This window comes from Tamandua tetradactyla, chromosome 13 (assembly GCF_023851605.1).
Source record: "Tamandua tetradactyla isolate mTamTet1 chromosome 13, mTamTet1.pri, whole genome shotgun sequence".
NCBI classification, from domain to species: Eukaryota; Metazoa; Chordata; class Mammalia; order Pilosa; family Myrmecophagidae; genus Tamandua; species Tamandua tetradactyla.
The window spans coordinates 60,690,821-60,717,197 of NC_135339.1; the positions used below are offsets into that span (position 1 = coordinate 60,690,821).

Consider the following 26,377-nt stretch of genomic DNA (forward strand, 5'->3'; position numbering starts at 1 on the left):
CCGGGCATTGCTGGCGTGTGAAATTGCTTCCAGGGATGTATCTGTGTGTACATGGAGAAATGATGGGGGGAAGGGATGTTATGAGTTCCTTCTCAACATATATCTGGCTGCACGGAGGAAGGATGCTGAGTGCAGCAGGAGACACATAGGAGGAAGCAGTGAACACCAGGCTTTGTTCCTACCTATATCTCTTCCACTTTTCCTCCTATCTGGTCTCTGCCTTCAGCTAACCACTAACCCATCCTCATCTTCCTAGTCATATTCTGTATGACTGTCTTATTCTCTGTGAGCTCTGCTCATACAAGGGATGTCAAAATTTCAGACCAACTTTTCATTGGGCTTAATTTCTCTTGTTAAGTAAAGTTACTGGGTTTCTTTTTAATTGGGTAAAGCAGCTCCTGATAGAGCTACGCAGAAACTCAATGATCGGGTAGTATGTAATAAATCTGAAAATCAATCAATTATTTATATAGTTTTCATCTATAGAGGTTGATCCCTTAGGCTCATGAGGCAAGTAATGCACAAACCAGGGATTTATTTTTAAAATTGCCCTGCAGTCAGGGCACAGACCAATGTCCTATATTCTCTGTATCTTTATCCCTTACCCCAAAGCTAAGGTAATGATTCTGGGGCTCTGCCATATCTGTAGTCATCAAGAATCCAGTTGAGGTTTCCCCTTCTGTACAGTAGACTCTCAACATTCAATAGGGCTGTATCCCGAGACTTCAAACCCCAACGTTTGCAAACTCAGAAGTATTTATATGCTGGCTCCTATTTTTCCCCAGATCACAAGACAAGTTAACTACCTTCTCACCGGTCACCAGAATTTGATCTCTTAGTGATGGTGATTTTTACAAGAAATAAACATTTTACAAGAAACAAAATAATTTTCTCACCCTGTGAGCACTCATGCTTTCATTGTGGCCACAGAGCAGTGCAGGAAATGAGAGGTGCCAATCTGGTGCCCTTGCCAGCTAGATGGTCTGTTCACAGTGCCAGCGGGGTCAGGAATGGTCACATCAGAGACCTTCAGGAGCCTTCACGTGTGGGTGAGTCTTGGCGAATGCCAAGAGTGTACGAAAAAGGTTGGGCAGGCAGGGAAGGTGCACAATTTTAAAAAGATTTTCAACCAAAAGCTGGCGTCTATTTTCCTTTTTAATTAACCTTCAGTTCTCCAGACAACCTAGTTAATTGTAACATCCAATTAAAGGAAGGCTAATTCTGGTTCATCAGTATATATTATGAAAAACTTCATGGTAGCTGCTATGCATTCACCCCAGGAGGTGCTGAGAGTTCTGATCCAATGCTGCCTGGCCCAGATGCCCCTGTGTGCTCTCTTTTCTTTTTTAAAAATTTTATCCTAGAAAAAAATATATTAAACTTAACGTTTGTCATTTTAACCATTTTTAGGGGCATGGTTCAGTAGCATTAAATTACATTCACAGTGTTATGCAGCCATCACCGCTATCTGTTTCCAAAATGTTTCTATCACCCCAAACAGAAACTCTGTCTCATTAGGCACATAACTCCTATTCCCTCCTCCCTCTCCCTGCAGCCCCTGATAATCTCTAATCAACTTTCTATCTCTAGGAATTTGCCTATCCTGTGTATTTCATATTAGTGAAATCATATAATATTTTTCCTTTTGTGCCTGGATCATTTCACTTAGCATAGTGTCCCTGGATGCTCTTTGAACCTTCCCCACATTTTCTTCATTCTTCCACCAGGGGTATTCAACCCAACAGGAAATAGGTAAGCGACAATGAGGTGAGTGCAAGCCTGGCTTGGTTTAGCTCTGTGGGGTGGAGGTATGGCAGGCCCAGCAGGAGAGAATGAGAGATGGGGAGAGCCTTGATCCTCTGCCCTTTCCTCCTTCCCTGTTTCCCCCTGGTCTCTGTGGCCAGCCACCAAGCCTTCCCAGCCAACAGGCAATCCGTGGGGCCAATACCACGGTGCTACCACTGGCACGCTTGCTTCTGTCCCCTGTCACCAGAAGAAGCAGGCACAGAGTCATGGGGTTTTGTAGAAAGAAATCCTAGGCACCTTCCAGCCCCGTACTTCATTTATGATCCAGATACATTAATTTATGTATATATTTATGCCTTTAAGTTTAAAAAGAACTCTGTCATTGTTTTACTTGACCCCCACAACCATCTTGTGAGATAGGCAGGGATTATTGTTGGAAAACGATGATAAGGAAACGGGCTCTGAAGAAATTAAGCCATGGGGTCAGGGTCATAGTGTAGTAAGTAGGTAGAGGGATGAGGCCTGGAATCTGAATCTCATAAGTCCCCCTCAGAGCCCTCCTAGAGGGCTATGATTTATTTGCATTTTGAATGCAACCATTCTAATGAATATGATGCTCACGCTGGATTGAGGCCAGCAGTTCCTGCCCCACATATTGTCGTCATTGTCTATTAGGAACTTTCCTTCTATTTGAGCCTAAGTTTGAAATAAGGACAGCAGAGGAGTTTAGGGATTACCTCCAGAGGGCAGTGTAATAAACCAGCATTGCTGGTGCTTCCATTTAAATCAAACTCTTACTAAAAGTACATAGCCCCATTGCAGTTATCACAGCCCCTCTCCCCAGATTTATTCCTTCTTTCCTCTCCTGGCAGTGGAGATAATTTTGAGTGTCCCATCAACAATCTTTATGAATCCACAAAAACACCGAGATAAGAGAAGCTACAGAACCAAATGTTCTTTATATCAATGCTGGATTGTCCATCTGTAATGATGGACAATGATGATAGCGTTTTCTCCCAGAATATACAGGGACTCCCTAAAATAATCTTTCTACGTTGCGAAATGTGGTGAGTGGAAATATTCCGACGAGTTAGCTCTTGTGTAGTAAACATTTGGGACCCATTAAATCTCCATGTAACATGAGCAGGTTCATCTGGGATCCTAACTTGGGCCCACTTGCAGGCTTCACATTGTAGCTTGAACAAAGCTTTGACAGAGTTTTCGGCATTTGATTGTCTGATGTTGACTATGACTCCAGAATGATGAATTTTAATAATTCAAATTTGTTCAAGCCTCTGTAACTAAATTCTCCATCCAGTTTGAAGAACACAGATGGTCCACGGCAAGTGACTATGACCAAAGTGGCATGTTCTCCCCTCAGCCCTCATGATGCCTCTAAAGATGTATGCAGTCATTGAACCCCACTTTACCCTCAATACCCCATACCAAAAAAGGGAGTGGAGTGATCTATTTTTGTATCTTGGGTCGTGTTCCCAAGATAGAGTTGTGAAGGATACCCAAATACAGGTTTGACGTATGAAACAGGAGTTCCCATGGCTGTGTGTAGGTTTTCAGGGTCTCTGCCTCTTGGTACTGAGTGAGAGAAGATTCTATCCATCCCAAAATGAAGTGTAAATTCCTCTTCTATGCCCTTCCCTGCCCCACCCCCACCCCCAGTTTGACCCTGTGTCTTCTCCATTTCAACCTTAGTAACTCCAAGTTGCCATTGAGGACCAGGATCCCTTGCAGGTTGACCATGCAGGGGCTGCAGGGGTGATGCCCCCCACCCTTCTCCATTACCCTTGGGGATTCCAAGCAAAACAATCCTGCTGCCCTCACTCAGTTTTACCAGAGTATGAGGGCATGATGGGAGAGCAGGAGAGGCTGAGGGGTACGGTGGCCGCTTGGCCTAGCCCTGTTAGCAGATACTGTGGTCATTCTAACACCTCACTGTTTTATCTGTGTCCTATTCAGATGTTCTTGTACTATCCATATGATTTTCCTCCTTACACCTCTCCCCAACTGTGCCTCTGTATTCTTAGGAAATGCCAAGGGGAGTTAAACAACTTGAACTAGTTTGCCATGCTGCTGTGACACGCGTATGTTACTGATTTCTCCTCTTTTTTTATTCAAAGCATTTCTGTTTTCCTTGCTCAGAAACCTCTGAGTGTATGTGCACAATTACCAAAATGCCGAGTCATCAGCATCCTACCTATTGAGGAATGTCAGGCTCTGGGAAATGAAAACATTGGTTTTGCATAACCTTCAGATGTGCTGAGACTTTCTTTGTCACAAAATGAGAGGTTTCTTTTCTTTTAAAAATTGCTTTTCTAGACCTGACCTTTGTGAGACAGTTGTATATTTTTTGGTGTTGGGAATCCTTTGGGATATTTTAAATAAACCTTCAATAGCATTGTTTTTACTTCAAAAAAAAAAAAATAAAAAAGAAGATGTATTTCTCCTCTCAGCATAACAGTGATATAGCTGTGCTTGACCTACGAGCCAAGCGGCAGTGAGTGGCCACAGCATACCGTACCTGCCCTATGTCCCACTGAGAAGATGAAAGCTTTTGGGGGGATGGAAATGCAGTTGTTGCCTCTGTTCCCAGAAGGGAGTGAAAGTGAGTTAGGCAGAAGCTTCTGTGAATAGATGGAGTTTTGTAGATAACATTGGGCTCTGTTTCCTTGTCATCCTCTCTGAATGTACCTTGAATTGTGACATAAGGGGACGAGGATGTGGAACAGCAGGTCTCGGGTGTGAAGCACAAACCTGACCAAGCCCAGTGGGGAATTATCATGGAGCTACAGTGATTGCTCGGGGAAACTGAAGCCACTTCCCCCCACACTATCATCTTGATTATGCTCCCCCAAATGAGTTGGGGTCCAAACCTAGCAGGATTCCATTCACATGCCAAAGAAGCAGCTCTCCTGCAGGACTAACTGCCCCCACCTCTTTTTCCACAACAGCTAGCCCAGTGGGCCACCACCTAGCTAGCCACCACTCTAGAGCAGCCACAGATGGTTCTAGTCAAGCCAGAACTCATCAGTTTGTTTTCAAGGGCATAAGGACTAGAAATGAAAAGCCCATTACCGCTGCCATTTGCAATCACCCTGGTGTTTGGCTCGCTTTCCCCTGCCACCATCACTGCCCCTCTTAGTCCTTAGTCACTCTGGAGGAGGGTCTGGTCTTCCATCACCCAGCAGTTAAGTAGGCCCCTGGCACCTGACTCCAAGGGTCCCTCCTTCAAGTGCTCTTATTAAGTAAACAAGCAAGCAGACAGTCCTGATGCTTCCTTCCTGTGGCCTCTTTCTCAAGTTGCTGGCCCAAGGCTGAGGCTTCTTGGTATCTTGGATTCTGATTGCACACAATTGAAGTCTACCCAGCTGCTTTTTGGAGTATCCTGCCACTCACTCATAGCTTCTTGCAGAAGTCAGCTTCCCCAAAGGACCCTTAAATGCTAATTCATTTGTTCTTTACATTTTTACTGAGCACTTGCTCTCCCAGGCCCTGTGCTAGGTACTGAGGGATGGGAATGGCGTGCAGGTATCTGCTGAAGAGGGAAAAGTGTTCATGATGGAGGATCCCGAGGAGATCAGTGGGCTAGAGCAAAGGGGGTGAGGGGAATGAGGGGTCCAAGGTGAGACCAGGCAGGAAGGCAACGGGACAGGCTATGTAGGGCTTTAGAAGCCACAACACTGAGTTTGGATTTTATTAAAATACAATAGGAAGCTGATTTGTGTTTTTTAAATATGATTCTGGCACCTGAAGTGAGGAAAAAATTATAAAGGGCAAACATGGGAGTGGAGAGAGCAGACATGCTGTAGTCCAGGCAAAGGTGATGGCAGCTCAGACTTGAGTAGAGACAGAGGTAGAAGCAGATGGATTTTTATGTGGCAGTGATAACAGTTTATGATCTGGGGCTAAGGGAACCAACAGCAGGAACCAAGGACAACTCCCAGGTTTGTGGCTTAAATAACAAGGTGTATGCAAACAGCATTACTGAGAAAGAGAAGATTGGAAGTGGAATTCTTAATTCTTTAATCATATCAAGGTAGTGATTATTATGGCTCTAGAGAGAAAATGGTCTAAGCTATTGTTATTCTGATCTTTCTGCGGCATGGTTTGCCAGACAACAATAAAGCTTGGCAGCTAAACAGATTGTCAGTTCTCAGAGTCTCCTTGCTCAAAATAGAAGCTAATCAAATACTTTGACAGATGGCAGCATTACCTCAAGAGACAGATTTAAATTCTGAAGGTTCCACCTTGAAGGAACAAAGCCTGGAATCGATGAAGAATCAGTTCTTTATTTGAGTCACTCGCACTAAATCTGTGTTATGATGGACCCACGACATCCTGTTGCCCTTTTAGGAAGAAATGCAAGGTGGGATCAGTCGGGAAGCAGAGAGATGGGTGAGGCTTTGCAGTCTCACCTTGGATTAGCCCGTGGTTGAGATATGTTAGGGTCTCCTTCAAAACTCTCTCTTCCATTGGTCCTGGAAAGGTAGTTCACACAGTCCACTTGCAATCAAGTGACATGGTCTTAACTGAACTTTATGTAAAGGACTTTTTATGTAAAGTAAGGCCTTACAAATGTGAATAAAAACCTGACTCTGAACATTTAGGAAGCCTGGAGCCAAAGGTTTCTCTACTTCCCATCCCTGCTTAGGCCTAAGCTAGAGGGAGCCCTACCTGGGTACACACTTCAATGCTCCCCGCTTTAGCCCTTTCCATGGGTCATGAGGAATCTGAGGGGCCAAGGGGATGTGCTCACCCAGAGGCTGTGTCCTTCTTTCTAGACCATATATCAGATACCTGGAATCCCAGGATTCCCACCCAAACCTGCTGGTGGGGCAAAGGAAGACCCTGGGGCAGGCACTGGCTCTCCCCATGCTGCCACATTTTCTGGCACAAAACCCTAAGGAGTCTGAGTTGGGCCTGGCCTTCCAGGTTGTTATGACTATATATTTGTCACGGATGATGATAGAACATATTTTAACAGTTTATTAATGTGGCTTATATCTTGAAAACATTCATCTGTGTGGTTTGTGGGCCTCCGTTTGCACTCTCGCCCCAGCCTCTGCAAATGTTGGGGCAGCATGGGCTAACCCCATGGAAATGCATGGCCATGGTCAGGACAGGTTGTCTGTGCTGTGACTGGTGGTTTTGAGGGCACACCCGAGTGCTCAGCCTTTCTAAAATAAAGTTCATGAACAGAATTTTTATAGAACCACTTACCATGGTAGAGGGTCCTGTGGGCTGGGGTCACAAAGCACACCTGCAAGCCGTCTTCATCTTGTTTGGGTGTCCTCCTGCACCTACGCTGAAGACAAGAAGGTGGAAGACAACCGCTCTGGGGGAAACACGCCCTGCTTCTCAGTGGGGGAGAGCGTGGGGAACCTGAAAAAGGGCAGTCAGCGGTCCCCCGCGGAAGTACTCGCTCCTTGTAGGAATAAGGTTCAACAAAACCCACTCGACTCCTTCCTGGGCTGGAAAGATGCAGGGTCTGTTTCCACTGCCCAGCGTTGCCACGGCCTTAATGTCCAGCGGGACCTCCATGAACGACGTCTCTTTCTTTCTTTCTCTCCCTCTTTCCATTCCCACCCCCTGCCCACTCCTCCTTGTCTTCCCCCCTCTCCTCGTCTTCTGCTCCTCCCTCCCCATCTGCAGTCAACAGGTCTCCTTCTCGCTGCAGCGGGTTGAATCGCTCAGAGTCTCCCAACCGCGAGCGCAGTGACTTCGGGGGTAGCAACACCCAGCTGTGCAGCAGCAGCAACAACCTCTACATGCCCGACTACTCAGTCCACATCCTCAGTGACGTGCAGTTTGTGAAGGTAAACTGAACCCCTCTCTCCCGGTGGGAACAGTTGGCTAGCGGAGCAGGGAGAGGAGACCCCACCCCTAGGTATGATGTGCTCCTTATTCTCCATGTTCCAAGATAAGGCTGGGTGATATCTCCCTGTTTCCACTAAGTACTGTTCATCACTTGTCACGCTTTTAAGAGATCTGCCTGACCCTCATTTTTTGGGCAGGGAAACTGAGGCACAAAGCAATGGGAAACTAGCTTGCCAGAGACAAATTAGCTGGCAGAACTGTGTCCTTGAATCCCTCACCATTAGCACCAGGTTGATTCTATTCAGACTTTTCAAGATAAATTTTCAGATGATTAATAAACCAGGTGGATAGAAGAAACCATGCTATGATTTTATTTATCATAGTTTATTTTTACACCTTAATACTGAAAGTCTAAAACGCAGTTTGGCCTGTATGTTAACTATGTAATAACCATCAATACCCCATAATGTCACTGAGCTATTTGAAGAGAACTTCGATATCTATTACCAAAATTAATTTCACGTGTTTCTTTTCACATATTTTAAATGCATGTAACTTTAAATTGCCTATGTGGCTCCGTCAGTGTCGTAGGGGGCCCAATGATGTTCACTGCCTTATGATCAGAGAGGAGGGGAGATGTTTCCTTGTACTCTTCGTTGGCATTGGCATGGCACGGAGACCTTTTACTTTTTCCTTCCTCTTGCTTTGATAGGTTTTGCTTTGCTTTGTTTCCTAGCATTCCGCAAACCATTCCAAACTCTGGCCTGAGGTCTGAGCTAGGCCCCTTTATTCCAGGCTTAACTGCTGTCCCAGCTGCATGCTGGGTCATAAGATGTATGTTGAAATCAGAAAAGTGGGAGAAGGTCTTTCTTCTGTCCAGAAAGCACACCCTGGTATTGCTGACTAGCTTTGTGGGTTTCAGAATTCTGAGGACACCCTGGGCTAAAACTGACAGCAGCTGATAAAAGTAACTGTGAGAAAAAAGTTCTTATAAGTTACCAGATGGAGAGGCAGAGCCTAGGGAGATGGGATAGGATGATTACAGTTTGTGGTTTCACTCTGTGTAAGGCACATGTACCTTTTTATGAGTGAAGAAGGCAACGCTTGAGCAGTGAAAGGCGCTTACCCGAGGTCACAGGACGAGTAAGTGGCCAAGCCAAGATCCAAAGCTGGGTCTCACTGTTTCCAGTTTCCACACCCTAGAATCAGAGAGTTGTAGGAAATTTGGAGCCTAAGGAGCCAGAGAGAAGAGACTTTAGAAACCGACCAAGCACTATTCACCGTGTGTGTGACTCTGGTTATTTAACAAGTATAATGTGACAATGAGGTTAAACTTCAGAAAGCCACTGCCATGACTCTCCCCCTTTTTATTTCCAACTTCTGAGCCCCTTCATTGCTACTGCAGACCTCCCTTGGAAGTGGAGGTAGGAAACACAGGAGATGAGACACTCTAATATGCAAATCTTTTCTTAGTTTGGAATGCAGGTCACATGGTTTGTGGGAAAAGAAATCAGGTGTTGTCATATAAGTCATTAAACAAATATTTATGGAACGTCTTTCTGCACGTGGCAGTGTCTTCTTTCCTGCCTCTCTGGAGCTTCCATGCTAATAGGAGGAGAAGAAGAATAAACAAGTAATCACATAAGTAACATAGGTCATTTCAGCTATTGAGACTATGAAGGAAATCAGCAGGGTAGTGGCATAAACAGTGATTGGACAGGGAACAAGGAGGCTGCTTTAGCAAGGGTAATCGGGCTAAAAGGGCATTTTTGCTGATACCTGAAAGGGGAGGTGGGGAAGTATGCAATATAGAAACCAGCTTGGCAGGAAGGGGCTTGGTGGCAGTGCAAGGATCTGAGTGCCAGCACATGATGTGCTAGGTGGAAGTTGGTTCCAGATGAGAATGGACTTCCATCGTGGCTATTTCACCTGGGACCCTTAGGCCTAAGTAAGGCATTTGGATGCTATCTTGAGTATATTAGGATTTTTGTTACATTTGTTTGTCAGATTTTTCCATTTATATCACAAGTTCAGGAAACTAATATGGAGGATTTGACTTGCTGATCTGGAGAGAAAAGTGAATGAAATTTTCAAGAGTTACTTTAAATGAGCAACTTGTGAACCCAGAACTTGCTGAAACATTGCTTGGTTCACACAGTTTGGAGAGTACTTCAGGGAAATGGATTTGACAACTTTTCAGACAGGAATTGTTAAAATGGATAGCTAGCATTACTTTCTAACAGCTTTCTCCCATCTCCACCCCTACAACAAAAGGAAAGGGAACATCTACAAATAACAGGGAAGTCTCTTTCCTGACCTGTTGAGAACCCCAAACCCGAGTTCTCAGATGCAGGTGTCTATCTCCTTTGTCAGACCTAAGGGTCTTGAATACATCTACTGAGAATACATCCCTTTTCTCCACCTCAAAAATGTGAAATAGGGAAGACTGAACTTCAAAAGTAGCATATGACGGGAAGACAGATTCAGTGAAAGCATTTTTATAAACTTCTTTAAAGCTATGACTTCAGTCTCTTCAAAACTTTGGGAAATTTGTGAGTTCAAGCTCTTGTTTTAACAAAAGTATTTTTTATAATATTAGTTAAGATTATGCATTAGACTAAAGTTGAAAATTGCTCCCTCCTGATTTAATACAATTTGTTGCGACCATCTGCTTTTTTATGCACCGTACACCAATTCCCTTTCCCCACCCCCTCTTTGTTAACATGAGAGTTTTTGAGAAAGCTAAAGAGAGGTGCAAGACGAATACGAAGTCCCCGGGGCCTGCTGCCAGAAGATTTTGCAAAGACTTTTCATGTCCAACAGACTGAAGCTAGAGAATTGTTTAAGTCCAGGGCTAATTTAACAGCAAAATAAGTCACAAAATGAGATAGAAACACACATATAATGATTATCTGGTGATTAAATGGAGCTATGATTAGTAATAGTTAAAAATAAGTTATGAAGATAACCAAAGAATTTGTTATATATATATTTTTTGAAAACATGTTCTGTGCCATTCTTAGAGTCTGGATTATATAACCTTGACCAAATCCTCCATCCCCATCTGGTGGCAGAATCCCTGAATTGCATGATTGTGTTTTGAAGGATGAATAAACCACCTGAAAGTTGAAAGTGTAAATTCATAAAATGACATCACCTTGGTCTAGAGACTAACTTCTGGACACCTCGGTTGCTAAGTCAAACGTGCAAAAGAATACCCTTACTTTTTTTTGGTTTCAAGATAAACAGACCTCCTTTCCCTTTGTAGTTTAAAGGATGCTTGAGTTTTAAACTGGCCAAAATATAAAAGACTATTTTAACTCAGTTTTTTGTGAATAAATAGCTATATCTTATGGAAAGGGGATAGAAACATGTTTTTGGGACAAAGATTTGGTCCCCTCGATTAACCAATCATTATGAACTTATTGAGCATTAACAGTATATCTGGGTACTAGGAGATATACTAAAGAAATAGAAACCATATCCTCTGCTTTAAGTAGATTAAAACCCAGTTAGGGAAAGTTAACATAAGTTAAATAACAGTCACTAATACAGGATAGTATCTAATTGATTACGAAATTGTGTGGCACTTATTTAAAGCACTCTATTAGCTCTATTACTGTGCCTTTAAGAACTGGGGACCAATAAGGCAAGTTAAAGGAATGCCATGCTGGAGAACCCATAAACACCTAAAATGGTGCATTTAAGGAACCATGACTAGAGAACCTGGGCTGGAACAGTGGCTCTGTGCTGGCAAATAGTGTGAACTCTGTTGGCCAGCAAAAGCTAAATTATGAAAACTGGGCAGAGCAGTTTAGATTAATCTGCTAACCCTGCACTGCCCAGTAGAATAGCCGCTACCCACCTGGGCCTGTGGAGCATAAGTGGGTAGTGCAAATGGACAGGCTGTGAATGTAAAACACACTCCAGATTTCAAAGACTTAGTAAAAAAGAATGTAAAATCCCTTATTAATAATTTTATATTGGTTCCATGTTGAAATGAAATTCTTCTGGATATGTTGGGTGAAATGATAGCTATTACCAAAATTAATTTCACATGTTTCTTTTCACATATTTTTTAAATGTATGTAACTTTAAATCGCCTGTGTGGCTCACCTTATATTGCTATTGAATAGTACTGTTCGAGGTAGAGAGAAATCGTCATAAGTTGCTGAACAAGGGGAGGGAAGTGATTCTTGAGCAGGGCAGAGGCTCATTTCCTGAATACATTTTCGAGAGTAGTGCCCTGTCAACAATTTCTTTTAAGGCAACATGGTGCTGCAGCAGTAGCTTATGATTTTTTTTTTTTTAATTAAGAGGAAGCAGTATGAAAGCAAGGCTGTGAGATTCATAAAGAAGGTCATCAATGGGTGGTGCCTTTCCGTTTATACAACCAGACACCAATAGTGCACAGCCTCCCCACCTCTGTCCCTGTCCCTGCACCTAGGCCAGTGTTCTGGTTTGCTAGCTGCCAGAATGCAAAATACCAGAAACAGAATGGCATTTAAAAAGGGAAATTTAATAAATTGCTAGTTTACAGTTCTAAGGCCGAGAAAATATCCAATTAAAACAAGTCTATAGAGATGTCCAGTGAAAGGCATCCAGGGAAAGATACCTTGGTTCAGGAAGGCCGATGAAGTTCAGGGTTTCTCTCTCAGCTGAGAAGGCACATGGCGAACACAGTCAGGGTTTGTCTCTCAGCTGGAAGGGCACATGGCGAACACGGCATCATCTGTTAGCTTTCTCTCCTGGCTTCCTGTTTCATGAAGCATCCCGGGAGGCGTTTTCCTTCTTCATATTCAATGGTTGCTGGCTGGTGGACTCTGCTTCTTGTGGCTAAGTCGTTCTGCTCTGCTCTCTCTGAATCTCCTTCATTCTCCAAAATGTTTCCTCTTTTATAGGACTCCAATAAACCAATCAAGACCCACCCAAATGGGTGGAGACATGTCGTCACCTAATCCAGTTTAATAGCCACTCTTGACTAAATGACATCATCCAGGGAGATGATCTGATTATAGTTTCAAACATACAGTATTGAGTAGGGACTACTTCACCTTTATGAAATGGGATTTTGATTAAAAACATGGCTTTTCTAGGGGGCATACTTCATTTCAAACCAACACAGCCAGCCACCCCCAGCCACGCACACACACACACACACACGTACACATATGCACACTACACATGCTGTCTTACTTCTTCCCACTAAGGTTAGATCCTGGATGCATCTATCTGAATCTTCTCTTTAGTGCCACAGACAAGTGATTGTTTAACTTCTGTGTAAATGCCTCCAGTGAAAGGGAACTCAGTACCTTTGAAGGGACCTATTTCCTTTACTTGGTATTGTTTACAGACTAAACGTGTGATTCCCAGCTCATCCTTTCCTCCGTAACAATGGTGAAAGAGAGGGTTAAAGTTCCTAGATCCTTGATTCCAGATAACTGAAGGGGCATAGCACCGTGTTACCACTCACAACCCAGAGAGAACCGTTTCAGAAATTAATTAGTTAAGATACAGAATTTTTCAATAGCAGTCACCTCCCCACCCCACCCCACCCCACCCCCAAGAGATACTAGCTTGGAGGTGTACAACCTACCAATTGACAGGAACCCTAGGCTGGTCCTTCCATGACAAAGTCAGACCCACCTCTGTCTTCCTCCTCTTTCTATCACTGTCTGTTTTCTTCTCCATTGTCCCTACATTGCCCCTCCTTTCCCCTGCTTCCCCTCTTTCCTTTATTTTCTTGGCTAAGGAATTACTTTCCCAAAGCCCAGTTTGACCATCACAGCACCTCCAGCCACATTTGTTCTGGGGGCAGAGGGGACACTGCACCTGCCCCCAACCCCACCTCACGGTGTGCCAAGAACAGTTCAGTCATAATCAGATGGCAAGTTTGACCCTTTTCTTTGAAAATTATGTCCCCTATTAAATTAAATTGTGAGATATGGGAGTGGACATGTTTTTCAATAATATTCCTAGCAGTTGTATAGCAAATTTACTCACCTTATCTCATTATTTTCTGAGTCTTTTTACAGGCTCAGGGAAGTTAATGACTTAACCAAAGTTACCCAGTTTGAAAATGGCAAAACTGGGACTTTGACATTTGTCTCAAATTAGCCAATGTGTTTTCCACCATGTTTTCTAAGGGGTTTGGTCTTATTTGACTAGACCCTCAGCCAAACCTAAACAGATGAGTTAAAAGAACCCGGACAGAAAAATATCAAATGCTGTATTGAGCTCCTCGAGTATCATTTAGGAAATTTTCCTGTCCTTTAAGCCGAAAGAACCCAAATGACCTAAGGAATGTTTCAATTTCAGAAAACCTGTGGGTACGTTAGAAAACTGGGTTTTGATGATGACTTTGGTTCAGACCATGTACCAGCTTCTTTTCAGTCTTGTAGCTGCCGAGACTACCCAACTCTCCAAGCATATTTTAGGTCACTGAGACTGCTGATGTCTCAGCCCCACCCTGAGATTGGGGTATAATTGCTTACGGGTGGGACCAGGGCACGGGGATTGTTTAAAGTTCCCCAAGTGATGGTAATGTGCTGCCACGGTTGAGAACCATTGTCCCTGGAAGAATGAGTAATTAGCATGTCACTTTGACCCTTTATCTGAGCATTAAATGCCCCTGGTCCATCAGCATAGGTGATGTCACAGTCTACTGGTGGTTGAAATCCCTAACACATGTTTGAGATTCTGTGTGATTGACCAAAATAAGGTTCCAGAGTTGACATCTCCTGGGGAGATTTTGGAACCTGATTTTTCTTCTCATTCAGATGAAAAGTCAACTCACTTCCTGACCGAGGTGGCTACAGAAATTGGGTTTTCTCAGCAAAAACACTGAACCTATTGAAGGCCTTGGACTAATGCTAAGCTGAGCCCTTACAGTTCTGTGCCACAGAGCGTAGACGAGATATAATTTTGATCTGAAAAATATCAAAGCAAGTTGTTACCACTGGTCTGCTGTACCCCTTAAAGTCCTTGAAAGGGATTAAAAAAAACAAATGCAAGAACCTGAGTTAAACCTAGGTCTGATTTTAATTAGGTTGAAGTCAGCGATTCTCAAAGTGTGGTCCCTGGACCAGCAACATTAGTATCATGTGGGAGCTTGTTAGAAATACAAACTGCCAGGCCCCGTCCCAGACCTAGTGAACCAGAAACTCGGGGAGTATGATGCAGCAGTATGTCTTTTTAAAAGCCTTACCCCCCCATGGAAGCAGCCAAAATGTCCATCAACAGACGAGTGGCTAAACAAACTGTGGTATATACATACGATGGAATATTAAGCTTTAAGGCAGGATAAACTTATGAAGCATGTAATAACATGGATGGACCTAGAGAACATTATGCTGAGTGAGTCTAGCCAAAAACTAAAAGACAAATACTGTATGGTCCCAATGATGTGAATCGACACTCGAGAATAAACTTGGAATATGTCATTGGTAACAGAGTTCAGCAGGAGTTAGAAACAGGGTAAGATAATGGGTAATTGGAGCTGATGAGATACAGACTGTGCAATAGGACTAGATACAAAAACTCAAAAATGGACAGCACAATAATACCTAATTGTAAAGTAATCATGTTAAAACACTGAATGAAGCTGCATCCGAGCTATAGGTTTTTGTTTTGTGTTGTTTTGTTTTGTTTTGTTCTTACTATTATTACTTTTATTTTTTTTCTCTATATTAACATTCTATATCTTTTTCGGTTATATTGCTAGTTCTTCTAAACCGATGCAAATGTACTAAGAAACGATGATCATGCATCTATGTGATGATGTTAAGAATTACTGATTGCATATGTAGAATGGTATGATTTCTAAAAAAAAAATGGACAGCACAATACTACCTAATTGTAATGTAATTATGTTAAAACACTGAATGAAGCTGCATCTGAGCTATAGTTTTTTTCTTATATATTTTTGTATTTTTTATTTTTAGTTTTATTTTTTCTCTATATTATCATTTTATTTCTTTTTCTGTTGTCTTGCTATTTCTTTTTCTAAATCGATGCATATGTACTAAGAAATGATGATCATACATCTATGTGATGATATTAAGAATTACTGATTGCATATGTAGAATGGAATGATTTCTAAATGTTGTGTTAGTTAATTTTTTTAATTAATAAAAAAAATAAATAAATGCCATTTTACCAGATGGCTTACATTAAAAAAAAAAAAAAGCCTCCCCCCAAAGGATTCTGATGCACTCCAAGGTTTGAGAACCACTGATATAAGCCACCAAGAGAACTATACTTGCCCACTTAAATTGGGGCAGCAGCATGATAATTAGAAGCCTGGTATCTCTGCATGTGTGTAACCCATAAGTGTTGTAAAAAGATATACATTCATTTTTAAATTTGCTTTTTGTTACCGAAGCTGTAGTTTGCAGAAAATTCATGTAGAAAATAGACTCCCCAAACACCCCCCATCCCCACATAACACAGTTTTTCCTATTTTTAACATTTGGCATTAGTGTGGTAGCTTTGTTACAGTTGACCAAACATTATGGTTATAATTAAGCTAATAACTTTAGTCCATAGTTGACATTAGGATTCACTGTTTGTGTTGTACAGTCCTGTGGTTTTTGTGAAATTATTGTTCTGGCAACCTATATAAAACCACAAATTGTCCCCACATTCAAATATATAATTGAGTGGTGTTAATGACATTCACAATGTTGTGTTACCAACACCACCACCCATTACCAAAGCTTCCATCACCCCAAACAGAAATTCTGTACCAGTTAGGCACTAACTCCCCATTCCCCACCACCCACCCCAGCCCCTGGGAATCTGTATTCTAGTTTCTGACTCTATGACTTTACTTATTCTAATTTTTCCATATTAGTGGATGATCCAGTATGTATCCTTTTGTGTCTGATTTATCTCACTCAACATGATGTCTTCAAGGTTCATCCATGTAGTAGCATGTGTCAGAACTACATTCCGTTTTACAGATAAATAATATTCCATGGTGTGTATATACCACATTTTGTTTATCCATTCATCTATTGGGATAGGCACTGGGAGTGCTTCCACTTTTTGGCAATTGTGAAAAATACCTCTGTGAAATCAGCGTACAATTATCTGTTCAAGTCCCTGCTTTCAATTCTTTGGGTAGGTACCTTGAAGTGGGATTGCTGGGTCATATGGTAATTCTGCACTTAACTCTCTGAGAAACCACCACTGTCTTCCACAGCAGCTGTGCCATTTTACATTCCCACCAGCAATGAACAAGTGTTCTTGTTTCTGTACATCCTCTTCAGCACTTATAGTTTTCTGCTTTTTTTTTAATAGCAGCTATTCTAGTGGGTGTGAAGTGGTATTTCATAGTTGTTTTGATTTGCTTTTCCCTAATGGCCGATGATATTGAGTATCTTTTCATGGGCTTTTTGGCCATTTGTGTATCTTCTCTGGAGAAATGTCTATTCGAGTCCTTGCCCCTTTTTTAAACTGGGTTGTTTCTTTGTTGTTTAGTTGTAGGAATTCTTTATATATTTTGGGTTTTAAGCCCTTATCACATATGTGATTTCCAAATATTTTCTCCCATTCTGTAGGTTATCTTTTTAGTTTCTTGATAATTCCTTTAGTGCACAAAAGTTTTTAATTTTGATGACTTCAGACTTATCTTTTTTTCTTATGTTGCTAATAGTTTCCTGTTATAAAGAGGAAACTGCCTGAGTGGTTGTTGTGGTTAAATATTTAGATTGTGACGCAATAATTGCGGTGAGTGTGAAATAATTCTTAAGTCGGGAGGTTATGTCAAGAAGCTTTGGTGATTTTAAGACATTTTGGTCTGATTGGGGGACTGAAGACTCTATAAAATATAGGGAAAACATCATAGAATAATAAAGCTGGAAAAAAAAAAAAAAACCCTATACTCCTCCATTCAAGAAAAAAGACCAGAATGGGCACTTACACAGAAGGGAAAGGAGGCCAGCATGGTGGATGGGGAGGCAGATGTGGGATGAGCCAGAGGTGATGGAGAGTCAACTTAGAGGTTGTAACATGCAGTCTTACCCAACACCAAGGCCTTGGGTGTCACCATCACCTGCAAGTCCCAGGGAGACCAGGTGTGGAATACACCCAAGCCAGAGGGAAAAGGAGGGTCTGGAAAGCAGGTGCTGAGGATTCAACAGTTAAGAAGTAGCTACTGTTTGAAGCTGTAACTAGATACCAAGCCAATTTCAAGCCCACTCTCTGTTTCAAAGTGTAAATCTTAACCATCAATTCTCTTATTTCCAGCCAGATATCTCCACTGTTCCCATATGTAATACCAATCCTGTCTCTGAAGGAAAGAGAAGGGAGAATGAGCAGAATTTGTAGTCTTGCCAGTTCTCTAGCCTAATGCACATGAAGAGGGGATGAAAATACCTTAGGGATTTCTAGGACTTGGGAGGCACATGTGCCATTTTCATTTTTACCCCAATGCCATTCATTCATCAACAGTATCACTTCCTAAAGTGGGTGATTTAAAAGCTAGCCTGTTTTCACTGCCGACAGAGATTCACAGCACCAGTCTGTGGCATACACCCTGTCCCAGCCTACAGGGGCCTTTCCAGCAAGAGAGCAGAGAGAGCACTAGGCACGGACAGGGACATGATTATTTATTATAGGAATTTACTTACAGGAGTGAGAGAAGGCAGTCAATCAAGGAATCAAACTGCTCTGACAGCAGCTGATGCAGAGCTCAGTGGCAATTAGGGGGGAATCAACAGGGCCAGTTATAGGGACCCAAGACAAAGACAGATTATAGGTTAACAGTAAACATGATTCCCAGAAGAGGGATTAGGGTATAGATTAACATCTTTACACATAGAAGGGTCTGGTTTCTTGAGTACCTTAATCATCCGTGCATTTTTCCTTTGTCAAGAGGTTAGCTTAAACACTGACCCAGGTCATGCAAGTGCTTTAGAGTTTCACAAAGACTCAGAGAATAGCTCAGCCCCTGGGTTCCCACACACCCAGAGAACAGGGTGACAGATAAATCTTCCCATTTTCCAGAAGAAACAGTTGATCTGTATTTTTCCTGCTTGTAAATGTGGAAGTTTCTTTCTGGTCTGGCTGAGGCCCACCTCTTCTCTGGATCTGCGGTGCCAGATGCCATCCCTTGGGGTGGGGGAGGTTTGGTACATCAGGAAAGTCACTGGGGGGCCTCCCATGATCCAAGGAGACAGTTGGGACATAGCTCCACGATGGACCTTTCCAGCACAGGAACATGATCCCACTTCCAGTGATGGGCAAGTCCAAATCAGAAATGCTTATGCTCTCTCCAGCCTCAGCCTCCAACTTCCCGATAGTAAGATCTAGGACTAGAGATCTTCTCTTGCCAGGGTCCTGCCTTATTCTTGGCAAGTCATCACTGGCTGACCCTTTAGGAAGACAGTGCTTGGCAAAAATGCAAACATGGATTTTCAGCTTCTCTGTGGGCAACCACCCTGTTAACAAGAGATGCCCTCTGTCCTCTCCAAAGTCTCAGAAGAAGGAGGTTTGATGGCTCTTCCAGGGCACAGCAAGTGTCCAGAGCCAGTAAAAATGAACACCAGGAACTAGCATTGTCCCTCATTTCCCTCAACTTTTGGGCTGATGCAGCTTGGCTACAGCCTCAGTTCATGGGTCTTGGGTCACAGAAGACCCGAGGTTCCAAAGCACCTCAGTGGGGCTGTTTCTGGGCTCGGGGAAAACTGACCACATCCAGGGAGGGGTGTGCCCAGCACTTCCTGAGCTCCCACTCCCTCTCTGCCTGCTTCCTTCCAGATCACCCGACAGCAGTACCAGAATGCGCTCACAGCCTGCCACATGGACAGCTCACCCCAGTCCCCTGACATGGAGGCCTTCACTGACGGAGACTCCACCAAGACCCCGATGACCCGGGCCACACCCCAGACCCCCAAGGATGACCCTTGCATCACCCTCCTGAACGACAGGAACAGCCTTCCCTGTAAGTCAGCCAGGTGGGTGGCTGGGCTTCTGCGGGGTGGGGGAACGCCCTGCCTTCCTCTCTCAGCCATCTTGTTCCTCACTTAGCCCCAGGTCGTCTCCAAAGCAGAGAGGTGATGGCCTCACTGTCCTCCCCGGGCAGCCGGTCAGATGTGCTGAGAAGCCCGGGTGAAGTGGTGTACCTGAGGATGGAGGAGATAGCCTTCACCCCAGAGGAACTGGCCGACTTTGAGGAGCACAGTGCAAAGCAGCTCTCGCTGTCTCCTGCAGCTCTTCCCTCCAGAGCAGGTCAGTTCAGGCCAGCAGGGCCCAGAGGGGCGAAGGAGATCATCCCCCTTGGGCCGAGGGTGGCCAAAGTAGAGCCAGGTGATGGGACCTCTGGGACCCCAGCTTCCGTGTAAAACTTCCCACCTCCTATGCAGCTGTGGAAGGGAGACTGACATTTGCAGAACACCTATCTGAGTTCATTCACCCAGGAAGGCAGGCAGGGTAGGGCCATGGGAGGAGTTAGGTTTCTGCCTGGATTCAGATCCTGCTCTTTCATTTAGGAGCTCTGTAAGTTACTTAACCTAAGACTCAACTTCCTCATCTTCATAGATAAGTTTCCTTATGTGAATAATAGTCACGGCACCTATCTCATCAGGTAGTTCTAGGTATAAATGAACTAGCATTATATAGAGACACATCACAGTGCTTGACAGTAGTCATCGTTAGACCTATTTGATAGATAGGGAAACTGAAGCGGTCATCACAGCTTACCATGGGGCTCTGTCCTGGGTTCTCTGCTCATATCACCTCTGTCTGAGACTCTGAATACTTCTATCTTGACAGCGTTGTTGCTCCAAGCTCCCAGTGTCCCACCAGTCCCCAAATCCTTCTGGGCTTGCCTCACTAAGATATGCTTTTTCAAACTTTCAGCAGCCCCTATTCTCAGCCCCAGGCCAGCAGTTACCCTGTCTGACCTTCCAGACTTACCCCAGTCTATAGGATGGGACCCTTCAAGTCCAGAGCAACTGCTTGCGTATTTTTTAGATCAGTGAGACGGTGTGTTTAAACTTGTGGCTGACCCAGAAAATCTGGACACTTAATCCTTATTGAGCCCTGCAACTTTAGTTCATTTTGTGACACTAAAATGGCTGGTGCTGATTAATTAAAGCCAGGCCTTCCTCGGCACCCCTTCCCCCTACAGCCGCACTGCCTCAGCTCTTGTCTGCAACTTCCATCTGCTGAAGAACACCAGCCAGAATCACCCGCTTTGATTCCTGTATGTGTGGGTCGAAAAGACTTAAGTTATCTCTTCCTTCCTTTCCCCCAGCATCAGATAGTCAATGTTGTAACATCAGCCTGGACACAGAGACCAGTGACTTGGAGGAAACTGTGGGCAAGAAGTTGCTGAGAACCTTGAGTGAGTAGTCCTTCATCCAGATGAAATCCGCCCACCAGCTCATTCGTAGGAAAAGCACATTAGGCTCTTCCCCTGGAGAAGAAACCCTTGGCTCCTAAGAAGGCCCAATCATGGGAAAGCGTGCTGCACCTCAGTGGGCTTGAGGATCTGAACCATTCAGTTGGTGGTTATCTAGGGGTTGATAAACCAAAACCCAAGGGCCAAATTCCATCCTGTTTTTATAAATATGTAGTTTTTGGATTACAGGCATGCCCGATTGCTTGCATATTATCTGTGGTGACTTTCACGCTGCAAAGGCAGAATTCAGTAGTTGCAACAGAGACTTTAAAGCCCACAAAGTCTGTGGAATTTCCTATCCCTTTAAAGTTCGCTGATTCCTGGTTAGGAGACTCAAAAGAAAGGAAAATAGTCACTGCCAAAGAGAACAAGGTGTAATATACCCCCTTCCTAAAGACAACAGAGCTGGGTGTGGATTGCTTTTCTATCCTTGAGGACAGTTATCTAATTGCCCCCACCTTCCACAATGAAGAAGAAGGCTGCCATTCAAGCTAGAGAATGTAGGTCCCAGGGAATGGCTCCCAGCTATACCTACCACCTCAGGCCCATGGACATCAGAAGCTATGAGACCAATCCTCTCAAAGAGCATCTGGTAATCCTTAGGGCTGGGGCCTTCAGGGGATAGGGAAGGCAGGATCCTGAGGCATTATAAGGACTTCACACAATCCTTTCTGGGAAATCCTAATTCCACTCACATTGGTATGGGTTTGTGGCTTTTTAGAGATGTCTTCTTAGGCGGAATGTGTGTCCTAATAATTAAAAATGTACACATGCCTGTATCAGCACCAGGATATGATGAAGATTTATTCCAGCCAAACTGTCAAGGGTTCTGCCTCCATTTCTGCTCCTATTTTAGAAAGAGACTGGACCACTGAGAGAGTATGAATCAAATCCCAGTCCTACAAATTGAAACTTACAAACTGTTTTTCAGGTGGTCGAAAAAGGAAGAAGTCAGATGGGGAGAGAAACTCTGAGAATTCCAACTTAACGCCTCTGATCACATGATGGGACAAAGACAGCATTCACTAGGCGTGTGAGATTCCAGAGCTTTGGAGGAGAACCCACCCTCCCATCCTCTGCTTCACCCAAGGCCTCCCGCAGGTGACAGGGCATTCCACTCTCCTTCCCACCCATAGCTGTCAGTTTGGCAGATTTTCCTTCTTTGCTTCCAATTTGACTCAGAGCCTTGCTGTGGCCATAACAAAAGGAGATACCTCACATGGAACACGCTAGAAATGGTATTGTCTATAGCACAGTCTGGGATTGGAGAAGAAATGACCCTAAGCTGAAAATGCCACTCTGGGACCCCTGATGCCCCTCTTTGTTCTTTGAGACCCCATGATGCCATAGGATACCTGTGTCCTGGAACTCATCATTCCTTCCTCCAGAATAAAATGATAACTTTCGACCATTTACCATGCTTGGGTCAACTCAAAAGGTGCCACTGGCAGACAGGCGGGCACACAGGAGGCTGGAGAAGCAGGTGTGAGGACTGGTTCAGGGAATGAATCACGAAGGCCTCCAAGACTTCAGAGCAGTGGGACTCAGCCATGTTAGATTATGATAGATGCTACAGCACAGAAAACCATCAGGGACTGGTTTCCTGTTAAATAAGGATTCCAGCAGCCTGGGGAAGTACATCTCAGCTGGAATGGAAAGAATGTGAGATGGAGCCTTATGTCACTGTTTTTCCCAGGGACACATCTGTTTTGGCTCCCAGTCAACATCCTTGGAATCAATAAATTTGCTCTGGAAAAGGAGGAGCATGGAGTAGAGAGACCCAATTGGGAGCCAGAGATGAAAATTCACGTTAAGTACAAATCAAAGAAAAAGAACCAAAACTTAGCAGGAAAAATTATAAGCTGTTAAAGCAAGTTTAGCCATAACAAACCAAAGAGCGCCCAGGTCTGCCAAGAAAGATGCAAGCTGTCATGGGATTGCACACAAGGATGTTGAAGAGTCACTTTTCTTTTTCATCCAATCCCCTAACCCCTTACTTTACTCTAGCAGGTCAACTAAAGTGTACTTTATTCCAAGACTTTATTTGGATTTCTGGTTTTTCACCTGAATGTTACAGAAGACACAATTTCAAGAATAAGCACTAGATGGCAGACTGACCACACCTAACTTCTTCCAAGAATAAAGTTAGTTCTCTTCAGGAACCACAGCCAGCCTTAGGGAGTATTGGAAGTGGTGTGTCTTTGGGACACTAGTCTCCCTTTCTGACCTGTCTCCCATCCCTTCGTGCCTCTGTCAGGTATCCAGGTATCCAGTGATCCGACGCTGCCTGCTGAATCTCCAAACCACTCCCAAACTTTTCCTGATGGTGTACCATGCAGGCTGCCCTCCCCTTCCCCCAAAACCATTAATCCCACTCCACTCCCTCATCCATTCAGCCAGTAATGGGGGATGGGGGGATGGATCATTCCTCTGGGTTATTTGTATCTCAAAAGAAAACGCTTACTAACTCAAAGGAACTTTTAACTCAGGGGTTCTTAACTTGGGGTCCTTCACCCCAAGGGGTCATAGTTGGACCTCACAGGGTCCACGAAGCCCCTGAAATTGTATCCCAAATTTAGCATGTGTTCTTATGCGTGTTTTCCAGGGCTAAAGCTTTTATAAGATTCTTCAAGGTCTGAGGGTGAAAAACTACTATTTTAACTAGTAGAAATCTCAGCCCAGAGTTTTTACAGTGCAGAGGAAAGTGAATCGTAAGTAGTAGGGGGACTGATTTTTTAGTTAAAAGTCGTGTCAGCCAACAAATCAACGAGGAATGCTGGCACCCACCAAAAAGTGGAAGTCCTGAGAAAGCCTTGGAACAACCTACGAGCCACAGAACTTCGTCCCTCCTTCCCCACCAACCCAGAGCAGATGTTCCAGGCAGGAGGGCCACAGCATGTGGAAGTAAAAGACTTTCCAGCTGGGGATGTTGCTTCCCGAAATGTATTATTCACTAGAGCACACCCTATGCCCGGGCTGGCCAGAGGCCCAGCAATGCATGATTTCTCGTAGATAACTCCACAGTCACCCCCTCCTGACTCCTGCTGTTGCCTGGTAGGAATAAGTGAAGTGTCAGCTCTCAGTGCTGTGTGGCTCAGGCCCAAAACAGCCAACAGTGAATTTCGAACAAGACCTGCCTCATACAGTCTTCTTGCCCAAGTGGCCACTGGCCCATGGGGGCCTGCCTGTAGCCTTCTTCCTTTCATGACCCCTTAGGCCTCTGGGCTCAGGCCACTGTTGCATTACATCCATCCCTTGGCAAAATCCCTAAGGAGGGCCTGTCACCACTCCCCTTTCTATCCCCACCCCCAAAGTTTTTCTTCAGGGTAAAAAAAGGGTTTTAAAAAAGAGGGAGAATTTTGAAATAAAGCATTTGTGAAAGCTCAATAAATTGTAAATAGTTTTTTAATAAAATGAAAATGCCTTTCCCGGAATGTGGCTATTTTTCCCTGCCCCAGAATCTCAGAGTTCTGAGGCAGTTGCACTTGAGAGGCAGGTTGGTGGGAACACACGTGTAATTGTGTCACCTGAGGCCCACCTGCCTGGAGGCACGCCTCTCAAGGCCAGGTGTGAGCTGTGAAACTGCAGGAAGACTGTAAGAAAGGCCAGCACTTATTGCACTCACCTGATGTACCGGACACTGCGATGGGTGCCTTCCAAGTTCAAGGCTATGGGCCGGGCGGAACCCCTGAGACAGTGAGCTGCCCGCGTTCACTCACTTTTGTAGACCCTCTGAAAGGAGTCAAAGGGGCACGACTCCAGAGAGTCCAACCCAAGGCTGGGGAAGAGGAACAGGAAAAGTCAGGCTTACTGTTTTAAGGCAGTGCAGGAGGGAACAGCCAGGCAGGTGGGAAGGCTTGGGTATTTGGTATCTTTATAGAAGGTTGGAATCTGACACCTACTACTTATGCTAAGTTCTCATACCCACAAACAGGATTAGAGGCCAAAAGCAGGATGTTTACGATCCTTCACAGGATCCTTCTTAGGGGCTATTAACATCCCTAATAGTAGTAATAAATGATAGTAACAACTATTTTGTTGAGAGCTTTATGTGCCAAGTACTGTGCTAAATGTTAGCTCATTTATTTATTTTTATAGATTACAAAGCAGGCTCTGAAAAGTTAGGTGATTTGCTCAAGGTTATATAGTCAGAAAGTGGCAGAGCCTTGAGGTCTGAGTGTCCTCCTGAAGAGGCAAATTTTTTGTGTGTGTGAAACAGTGCTACCTCTGGAATTCAGTGTACATCCACACATTAGAAGCCCTGAGAAGTCCTGCAGTCAAGAAACCTTGATACCACAATTTATATTTTGACTAGTGCATTTCCTAATATAACTTATGTAGATAGCTTGATTGAACACCGTAAGTACTTGGAACCTTGGGTAGGACATAAGATTTTGTTGGTTTGTCCAGAGTGATGCCCGGATAAATCCCAGAGTGATTTGATCAGTGAGTGGAAAAGTATTTGCAAAGTCCCCTTCAGGGAATGGTGAGAACAGGAAGAAATTCAACTTCCCCAAGTTGAATTCTTGATATTCTCACAAGCAGTGTGGACAACCAAAGCTATAGGCTGAACCCCCAGTCTTGGGGTTTGTTCATATGAAACTTAACCCCACAAAGGATAGGTCAAGCCTACTTAAAATTAGGCCTGAGTCACCCCCAAGAGAGCCTCTTTTGTTGCTCAGATGTGGCCTCTCTCTCCAGCCAACACAACAAGCAAACTCATCACCCTCCCCCTGTCTACATGGGACATGACTCCCAGGGGTGCAGACCTTCCTGGCAATTTAGGACAGAAATCCTAGAACGAGTTGAGACTCAGCATCAAGGGATTGACAAAAACTCTAGAATGAGTTGAGACTCAGCATCAAGGGATTAAGAAAACCTTCTCGACCAAAAGGGGGAAGAGTGAAATGAGACAAAGTGTCAATGGCTGAGAGATTCCAAACAGAGTCGAGAGGTTATCCTGGAGGTTATTCTTATGCATTAAATAGATATCACCTTGTTATTCAAGATGTGATGGAGAGACTGGAGGGAACTGCCTGAAAATGTGGAGCTGTGTTCCAGTAGCCATGTTTCTTGAAGATGATTGTATAATGATATAGCTTTCATAATGTGACTGTGTGATTGTGAAAACCTTGTGTCTGATGCTCCTTTTATCTACCTTGTCAACAAAGGAGTAGAACATATGGAATAAAAATAAATAATAGGGAGAACAAATGTTAAAATAAATTTAGTTTGAAATGCTAGTGGTAAATGAAAGCAAGGGGTAAGGGGTATGGTATGTATAAATTATTTTGTTTTCATTTTATTTATTTTTCTGAATAGGTGCAAATGTTCCAAGAAATGATTATGATGATGAATATGCAACTATATGATGATATTGTGAATTACTGA

General features: G+C 43.8%; 1 protein-coding gene across 1 annotated transcript in view; it reads left to right on the forward strand.

Annotated features, from left to right (window-relative positions):
- The window catches only part of CNNM1 (cyclin and CBS domain divalent metal cation transport mediator 1), a 67,469-nt gene extending 43,092 nt beyond the window's left edge, over positions 1–24,377 (forward strand). Inside the window, exons 8-12 of the mRNA XM_077125703.1 lie at positions 7,414–7,577; positions 19,342–19,525; positions 19,612–19,812; positions 20,840–20,929; positions 21,918–24,377. Coding sequence (XP_076981818.1) covers positions 7,414–7,577; positions 19,342–19,525; positions 19,612–19,812; positions 20,840–20,929; positions 21,918–21,991 — 713 coding nt within the window. The 3' untranslated portion in view covers positions 21,992–24,377. The remainder of the gene's footprint in view (positions 1–7,413; positions 7,578–19,341; positions 19,526–19,611; positions 19,813–20,839; positions 20,930–21,917) is intronic.
- The last annotated feature ends 2,000 nt before the right edge of the window (positions 24,378–26,377 follow it).